The sequence below is a fragment of the Argopecten irradians genome, chromosome 14 (assembly GCF_041381155.1).
Source record: "Argopecten irradians isolate NY chromosome 14, Ai_NY, whole genome shotgun sequence".
Classification (NCBI taxonomy): Eukaryota; Metazoa; Mollusca; class Bivalvia; order Pectinida; family Pectinidae; genus Argopecten; species Argopecten irradians.
Window position 1 is genome coordinate 27,149,123 of NC_091147.1, and position 8,948 is coordinate 27,158,070.

Sequence of the window (8,948 nt, forward strand, 5' to 3'; positions counted from 1 at the left end):
TCATAGTTTTATGTCAGGGTTAGACACTTCTTCAAGCTTTGATGTCGGTGTCCTGAATGCATGCACGTTGAATGTCTCTGAGTAATCATATGCACCTTTGCTTTTATAAAATTCCTGTGCACTGGTGTTCCAATTGTGAACAAGCTGCTCCATGTATGAACAGCCACTTGCTACGACATCCTGAAGAAAAAAACCGAAATATTTTAATAGAATATGTGATGAAAAGAACTTGTGTGATATGTTAAAATAGATTAAAGGAACTGGTTGATAAGGACACCTTGCATCAGTACTATGCTCTGTACTTAATGCATATGTTTACTTTTGTCGTGTACAAAAATAAATCAAATGAAAGGCACAATCTATTCCACCCCTTTACAATCATGTGATTGTATGTGTAATTTTATTAATAGTGGTTTATGCGGGTTTGAAAGTCCTTCTCCGGTCGAAAACGATGTTAGAAAATAGAAAATCTTGAAACTTACTGCAGCGAGAGGAGGATTTTCTCGTTGGTGAAGATTTGGTAAACGAGTTAATATGAAATATTGACTATAGCTTGGTGTAGATACATGTAGCTAACTGTTATGATTTATCTATTATGTTATAGTCATATCTATATATTTCCTTCGCACCCAGTCTATAATGATATATCATTCCATGTGAGAATCAAACCTACTGCAGCCTCCAAAACAGAAAAAACTGTACTTGTCACCTCACCTGCACAGACGGGGGATATTATAGTTGTTCAAAAAATAAGAAAATAAAAATGTTTTACTCGCCTTTGCCACTGTTGTATATAGAGCTGATCCTATGCCTTTGTTTCTGTGTTCTGGGACCACGTACATACTGTCGAGGATAGCTACTTTTCCCTCCCATCCATCAAATCTATACACATAGAGAGCAAAGCCTAGCAATGGCTTGGAGCTGGAACCTATAAAACAAGAGATGTGAAAGGCAAGATTACCTGAATGTGGAACATTCAAAGAAAACAAATATAAATTCCTCAATGGTTTTGAATTTTTACGGATCATATACCAATTAAATAGAAAAAGAGAACTTGTCAGCCTCCTAATTTGGTCGCCTTTGCCAACACTTTGTATATGTATATATAACCAATCTCATCTGATTGGTCGCCATGTTTCTGTTGTTGTGTTTGATTATTTTTAATAAGAAATAAATTTACTCATAACTAACCATCCGTGACCTTGCCTTCGGCTACGATACACTTGTACGACATCTGATTTTCTTTGAGCACTGTGTCGAATATAAACAAGAGGCCCAGAGGGCCTGTATCGCCCACCTGGTTTGTAATGCCAAGTAATGTTCTGAATACAGGTTCATTGTTTCTTTTCTGAAGGAATTTGAATATTTACGTCTAAATTTCCTATTGGGCCCCACCCCTCCTGCCCCCATAGGGTCAGAGCCAAAATTTATACAAGTTTTGTTCCCCTTCCCCCAAGGATGTTTGTGGCCAAATTTGGTTACAATCCATGCAGAAAGCTAGGACAAGTAGCGATTTAAAGGATTTACCTCTATTTCCCCTATTGGGCCCCGCCTCTCCTGCCCCGGGAGGGTCAGAGCCGAAATTAATAAAGGTTCTGTTCCCCTTCCCCCAAGGATGTTTTTGGCTAAATTTGGTTACAATCCATGCAGAACTCTAGGACAAGTAGCGATTTATAGGATTTACCTCTATTTCCCATATTGGGCCCCACCCCTCCTGCCCCGGGTGGGGGTGGGGGGGGGGGGGGGTCAGAGCCAAAATTTATACAAGTTCTGTTCCCCTTCACCCAAGGATGTTTGTGGCCAAATTTGGTTACATTACATGCAGAACTCTAGGACAAGAAGCGATTTATAGGATTTACCTGTATTTCCCCTATTGGACCCCACCCCTCCTACCCCCGTGGGGTCAGAGCCAAAATTAATACAAGTTCTGTTCCCCTTCCCCCAAGTATGTTTGTGGATAAATTTGGTTACAATCCGTGCAGAACTCTAGGACAAGTAGCGATTTATAGGATTTACCTCTATTTCCCGTATTGGGCCCCGCCCCTCCTGCCCCGGGGGGTCAGAGCGCGGAAATTTATAAAAAAATTCTGTTCCCCTTCCCCCAAGGATGTTTGTGGCCAAATTTGGTTACATTCCATGAAGAACTCTAGGACAAGTAGCGATTTATAGGATTTACCTCTATTTCCCCTATTGGACCGCGCCCCTCCTGCCCCCGGGGGGTCAGAGCCAACATTTATACAAGTTCAGTTCCCCTTCACCCAAGGATGTTTGTGGCCAAATTTGGTTACAATCCATGTAGAACTCTAGGACAAGTAGCGATTTATAGGATTTACCTCTATTTCCCGTATTGGGCCCCGCCCCTCCTGCCCCCGGGGGGTCAAAGCCAAAATTTATACAAGTTCTGTTCCCCTTCCCCATAAGATGTATATGTTGCCAAATTTGGTTACAATCCATGTAGAACTCTAGGACAAGTAGCGATTTATAGGATTTACCTCTATTTCCCATATTGGGCCCCGCCCCTCCTGCCCCTGGGGGGTCAGAGCCAAAATTTATACAAGTTCTGTTCCCCTTCACCCAAGGATGTTTATGGCCAAATTTGGTCACAATCCATGCGGAACTCTATGACTAGTAGCGATTTAAATTAAATGTTGACGGACGGACGGACGGATGGACGCCGCGCCATGACATAAGCTCACCGGCCCTTTAGGCCAGGTGAGCTAAAAATGCAGACAATCAACATGTAAGCGACACAAATATTATACAGGCTTTATTTATAATTAAAAATAGTAATAATAAATATAATGCAAAGATGTATAAACGTACGTCCCAAAACAATTTGATTATAAATAATTTCCATGGCTGATACATTTTTTCATGTTACTCCGCATGGTTATGTACAAGATCGAGGTAGCAGAAATGTCTTACATTCAGGCGTGACAAGTATAGAGTTTTTCTCGCCAAGATGTTCCGCAAGTTCCTAAAACATTAAATAATATGAATTACTTAATTTATTTATATTATTATATTAGGATATGCCCTATTGTGGTACATTTTTCGGTGAGAAAGATGGTTTTGAAAAAAATTTGAACTAGATTATTTATGTTGCATACAAGTTCATGATACCTTACACTATTATAAACTTATCGACTTTTGTATCGGTGACTATGATGTGATATGAACTAGATAAAGAGATATAGACCGAAGCGGAGTTCATGCTATCTAACACGATTTACTGACACACTACTTACGGATTTCTGAAGTGTACATAACGCATCATAAACCAACCATACATGATAAAGTTTGTTAGACTGCAAAATCTATATATGTTGGTATTCTTATACTATTGCTGATGGTATGTCATTAAGTATACATACTTTCAAACCTGAAGATCTTGCGTACAAATACCGAATATATAAGTTAGTCGTTTCAACTACAGCACTGGTATTTTAGTTAGAATGTGTAAGTACTGTGAATAACAATATAGAATCCAAAACTGCAAAAAAAATAAACTTTATGCAGACACCAAACAACAAATTAGCTAATGTGTGTTGAAATAATTTGAAAACATCGTTTTAGGTGATCAATAAAATACGCGATATATATCCGAAATTAAAAATAGGGAAAAAAACAGCTGTTTGGCTCTTTCAGAAGCCAACACACTAAATTTCAAGCTGTAGCCGAAATGGACAAAGCACAAAACAAACATATTTTATTTCACGCATTGTGCCATATTCTGTGCACAATGGAAATGAACTTATTGTCTGAAGATAAGTCAATCGTTATTGTTATTATAAGTGTTTATAAGCTTTTCACGCATGACTAGTTCACTGTAACAGATGGCTTGGATATTAAGATTACTTCATTAAAAGTTTACATTTCCCTTGGATCTGACTGCTCTCTTTCGCTTGGCAACATTTTTATGATCCGAGGCAAAATTATCTGGTGAAATACATGGATGGCGAGAAACTGATACATTCTGTACTTCTAGACACGTTATGGACACAGTCCGAGATGTTATGTCGTCCTGTTGTCCTATTAAAGTACAATCTTCTTCTTGACAGCGTAACCGGTATTATGAACATATTTTATAGTGTTCCATAAATGACAATGTTCGTTGCCAACTTGGTTCATGCTAATGTATACGCATTCAAAATGAAGATCAATCATTATATTAACAACAATACTGACTATGATATCACTTACATAAACGTACGTTAAAGATGCTCCACCGCCGACACAGCATAAATGATATTCATCATTTGAACAATAATTGGTGTTTAATCATGTATATATATGCCTAATTAACACAAAAAATAACATAAACTAATTTATTTCGCCTTTGGTGCATGCGCAATCATTACTTCATTCCATATAGAATATAGTGCAATGGAATTTTTTCGGGATGCATTTAAATAGTTTTCATATTTTTAACTTAAAGTAAAATTAGAATCTCAAACTTTTCAATGGTGGTAATGGTGTAAAGTAAGTAACTTTTGTAACTGAAGAAAAATACTAAATCGTCTGCTCCTGTTTTTGATAGAGAACAAATACCATTTGTCAGCGGTAAAGCATCTTTTATGACTTGTCAATGACAGCTCCATTTTAATGTCACTATCGCACTCACCGTGATATTCGGTAGATACTCTAAAAGACATATAGGCCTGAACTAAACACAAATGCATGACCCATACTTGAATCATCTAAGCATAATATTCATTATATATGCTATAACTGTTGTACATCTTGATGGTCTCTTATTTTCACCACAATTAATCATGAGTAGTACAAGTATACCTACGAAAGTTATTGATATGTTATGATATATATGTGTTTATTTGGTATTTTGGTGGTTAGGGAGCGTTTTGTATAACTTAATTACGGATGTATACAACATATTCTTATACAACATAACATATTCTTGTAAAACACAGAATTTTCTAGACTGACATATGTTGCAGGATTTATGAATACGCTGATGTATTCTCAACAAAAAATATCAGTTATTTAAGGGGAAATCGTTAATACTGGAATATTATATTTAAATCTTTACAATTAGTGTAGCAGGTGTGTTGAAAACCATATGCCTTGAGATCCATTCGAACCCGTTGAGTATACCCAACGAATATGAAGCATGGTCAAAGCATTAACGACACTAATTCTCATATAGTAACTGATTGCTTACATTAAGAAAAAAAATGATGTTTACCTACCTTGGTCATTAAAAATATTCTATCAACATCTTCTTCTTGTGCATTTCTGATGTGAATGTCCGCCATGATCATACTATGTGTAGTCACGTGTTCTGTGTATTACTAAATATTGATTGTGTATATTAGGTAGATATGTAATTTACTAATGAGATTATTCTTAATACTTATTTTCGCACAAACTGCATAATTGGACACATTCGGAAACATCTGGGTCAACACAGATGTATATATAACCATACAAAGCATCTACAAAATCAATCAAATGTGTTCCTACCTGCTTGATTTCTGTCTAAACAGCGTCTTTGGTTGCATCGAGATATTAGGTTAATACTTCATATTTATACAACTGATATTTATTCCTATTTATCACTTCTTACATATGTACAATGTAGGTATACATTAACATGCAATTATTCCACAAAATGTTATCTAACAGGCACGTAGCTGGGTGGTGTCGGATGTGTAAGCACGATTTTGAGTCGAGAAACGGCAGACGCCAGAAGGTTGGAAGGGGGTCCAAGGGAGTTTCTCTCGGGAAAAATTGAAAATCTAGTTTGTCATTTGGTCACTTATGTCAGTTTTGGGGTGACATACCATTATGCAAAATAGTAAACACCAAATGGGTCATACTGATACAACTGTATGGTATATCAAATATGTTTTAGTCTATTGAAGTCATAGCAAGAATTCATTTTAAAATATTATTTCAGTTATTATAAGAAAGGATCCACAAACACAGAAAGAAAATCTAAAATTATTTTATTAAGTAAGTGGCAATATGTGGTCACGGCTGATTTATAGAATTGGCTGCCGCAAATGGTCAGCCACAATTACTATTACTAATTCAAGTGTATTCAATCAATTCAACAATATTCAATCAATTCAACTGTATCCAATCAATTCAACTGTATTCATTCTTCATTCAATTCAACATATTCAGTTGTATTCAATCAATTCAACTGTAATCATTAAATTCAACATTCAATAGAATTCAACATATTCAATCAATTCAACATACTCAATGGTTTTCATTAAATTCAACATTCACAATTGTTTTCACTTAATAAAATATATTCTTCGAATTCAACATCTCTTCAAAGCATTGTCTTCATTTAATTCAACCTATTAATATCTTCATTTGTATTCAATCCATGAAGAATTCACTTAATGATTTTGATCCCGATAACGGCGATCAAAATGTCTTAATTCAATTGTCCTACTAATCAAAGAATTTGCCGTAAACTGCCAAGTGAATCGTTTGATCCTGATAACAGCGAACAAACAAGGACCAGCTCAAAAATTTAGTGTATTTCATGAGGAGATCCATCTTGATACCAAATTCAGCCGAGCCGAAGTGATGGAGTTGCACATGAACCGTTGTATGAAATGAATGTCCATTGTCCTAATCCTTAGGCTTTACTGTGCTTACTTTATACCGTCACAAATCATGCCAACGAGATACTGTACTGTTCAAGTACTGAGTTGAAATCCCTGGATGCCTTACAATCTGAAACCACAAATATAAGAGAGCAGCAAAAATGGAACTCTTTGGGAACCGGGTGGGTGGGATAAAATGAATTCCAAAAGATACAAAGGATATACTATAGACAATTTGTTGATGAACCACACATTAAACTTGCCTGTTCAAATGAGCTGCATGTACCCAAAGGAAGTAAAATTCCCCAAGGACGATAACTCTAAACTATTTTACCCTAGTGAACCAAATTATAATGGTCTACAGGTAAAGGGAAGTAACTCGAAATGATCCTTCTAACAATAAGCGCATTTATTGACAAATAATAAATGCTATTATTATAAGAAAGGATCCACAAACACAGAAAGAAAATCTAAAATTATTTTATTGAGTAAGTGGCAATATGTGGTCACGGCTGATTTATAGAATTGGCTGCCGCAAATGGTCAGCCACAATTACTATTACTAATTCAAGTGTATTCAATCAATTCAATCAATTCAACAATATTCAATCCATTCAACAGTATTCAATCAATTCGACTGTATTCAAACAATTCAACTGTATTCATTCTTCATTCAATTCAACATATTCAGTTGTATTCAATCAATTCAACTGTAATCATTAAATTCAACATTCAATAGAATTCAACATATTCAATCAATTCAACATACTCAATGGTTTTCATTAAATTCAACATTCACAATTGTTTTCACTTAATAAAATATATTCTTCGAATTCAACATCTCTTCAAAGCATTGTCTTCATTTAATTCAACCTATTATTAATATCTTCATTTGTATTCAATCCATGAAGAATTCACTTAATGATTTTGATCCCGATAACGGCGATCAAAATGTCTTAATTCAATTGTCCTACTAATCAAAGAATTTGCCGTAAACTGCCAAATGGACGCAGTGAGACATGGTCTCACTGAGGCCACCGCCACACCCTAGTGGGGGGGGGGGGGGGGGGACGGCAAATTATATATATCTAAGCCTTATACCGTGACCATCATATGCCCTATGTCCTGTACTCTGTAGCAAGGTTCAAAACTATCGGGAAACAAGCCCTCCCTCAATTAAGATTTGTCTGGTGGGAAAATAGAACCCCCGTTCATTAATAGTTCTTCAATACCTCTCCTGTAACCCATTAAGAAAAATGTTGTTGCCTGTTGTGGATAAATGGACCCCATCAGAGAACAAGGAAGGGGTATTTCTAGAAAATGTCAGGGTGTTTGATATAAAATCCCCCATGATCAACTACTGTTTTTTGCACATGCACTATTCAGACGCAACCTACAACGCTCCATGGCGTCATACTCTTCTTTCGCATGACCCCGCCATTTAAGCCGAGGTAAAATTTGGGACCAAACCACCCGTTTTCCAGGGAATCTATGAATTACCTTTAAAATTGCAGACCTAGCCATATGGACAAGATCTACCAGAGGACTTCCTCCAATATCATTCCCCCTACATGCAGTAGTATAATATCAGGTTCTGGCCCTATTGAAGCCAACAGCGTGATCTTTGAGTCGAGGTTTCTTATCTTCAACCCACTGTAACCCTGCCACCAAATTTTCAAATTAAGTCTGTCCAATCCCAGATCAGGACCACCTGGCCTCTGTAATGCCTCGAACTGTGCCCATCTGACGATGGAAGAGCCAATACACCACAAAGTCAAACCTGTAAGACTTAAAACATGTTGTCAGCATGTTTTCACGACCCCACAACAATCAATAAGATGGTATAGGTATGTATGTCCTAAAGCACTGAGAACTCCATCTACCTGCACTTTTTATGTCAGAGTCGGTGAGCCCAGCCATTGCAGCTGAGGTTGCTGCCCTATTCTGAATGAATGAGACTTGTAGGAGGCCGGATCATACCCTAATTGTGCCAGGGCCTTTTTTAACACTGCACTAAACTGGTACCTGGTCATACTCGCCCCACCATAATGACACAGAAGTGGGCCGTCCCGTTTTGGACGGATCCTTAAAAAATCGTGCAAATACTGTAAAGGACAACTCGCCCCTTTTTCTCTATGGATAACCATAACAGTTCCTCTTCCTAACTGATCAGTTTTTGAAAAACGTATTTTTAAGTGTAGCTTGGAATTATCTGGGGTTATTACGACATCATTTACACTAACTATGTTCTGTAACCGACAACCTTTTGTAACAGTTATCTCCCCTACCCGCAGAAACGCTGCAAATGCCAAAGAATAAGCCAACTTAAATAATGCTAATTCATACCTATCACGACAGACCA

General features: G+C 37.0%; 2 protein-coding genes across 2 annotated transcripts; both read right to left on the reverse strand.

Moving 5' to 3' along the window:
- Positions 1–5,276, reverse strand: LOC138308029 (thialysine N-epsilon-acetyltransferase-like). The gene is made up of 5 exons (XM_069248976.1): positions 5,211–5,276; positions 2,926–2,977; positions 1,192–1,251; positions 777–928; positions 1–180 (listed from the first exon to the last, which is right to left on the reverse strand). The coding sequence occupies exons 1-5, from the start codon at positions 5,274–5,276 to the stop codon at positions 1–3; spliced, it is 510 nt and encodes a 169-aa protein (XP_069105077.1).
- A 2,535-nt stretch (positions 5,277–7,811) lies between these two features.
- Positions 7,812–8,506, reverse strand: LOC138308037 (uncharacterized). Its single transcript, XM_069248986.1, has 3 exons — positions 8,470–8,506; positions 8,201–8,366; positions 7,812–7,899 (listed from the first exon to the last, which is right to left on the reverse strand). The coding sequence occupies exons 1-3, from the start codon at positions 8,504–8,506 to the stop codon at positions 7,812–7,814; spliced, it is 291 nt and encodes a 96-aa protein (XP_069105087.1).
- Between the last annotated feature and the right edge of the window lie 442 nt (positions 8,507–8,948).

Excerpts from the sequence above, each read along its gene's own strand:
- LOC138308029 (XM_069248976.1), bottom strand. The coding sequence starts at position 5,276 with ATGGCGGACATTCACATCAGAAATGCACAAGAAGAAGATGTTGATAGA. Across the intron at positions 929-1,191 it reads CGAAGGCAAGGTCACGGATG|GTTCCAGCTCCAAGCCATTG; the intron begins GTTAGTTATGAG and ends CTTGTTTTATAG. Across the intron at positions 181-776 it reads TATATACAACAGTGGCAAAG|GATGTCGTAGCAAGTGGCTG; the intron begins GCGAGTAAAACA and ends TTTTTTCTTCAG.
- LOC138308037 (XM_069248986.1), bottom strand. The coding sequence starts at position 8,506 with ATGGCTGGGCTCACCGACTCTGACATAAAAAGTGCAG. Across the intron at positions 8,367-8,469 it reads CTCTGACATAAAAAGTGCAG|GTTTGACTTTGTGGTGTATT; the intron begins GTAGATGGAGTT and ends TAAGTCTTACAG. Across the intron at positions 7,900-8,200 it reads CTCGACTCAAAGATCACGCT|AAATACCCCTTCCTTGTTCT; the intron begins GTTGGCTTCAAT and ends GACATTTTCTAG.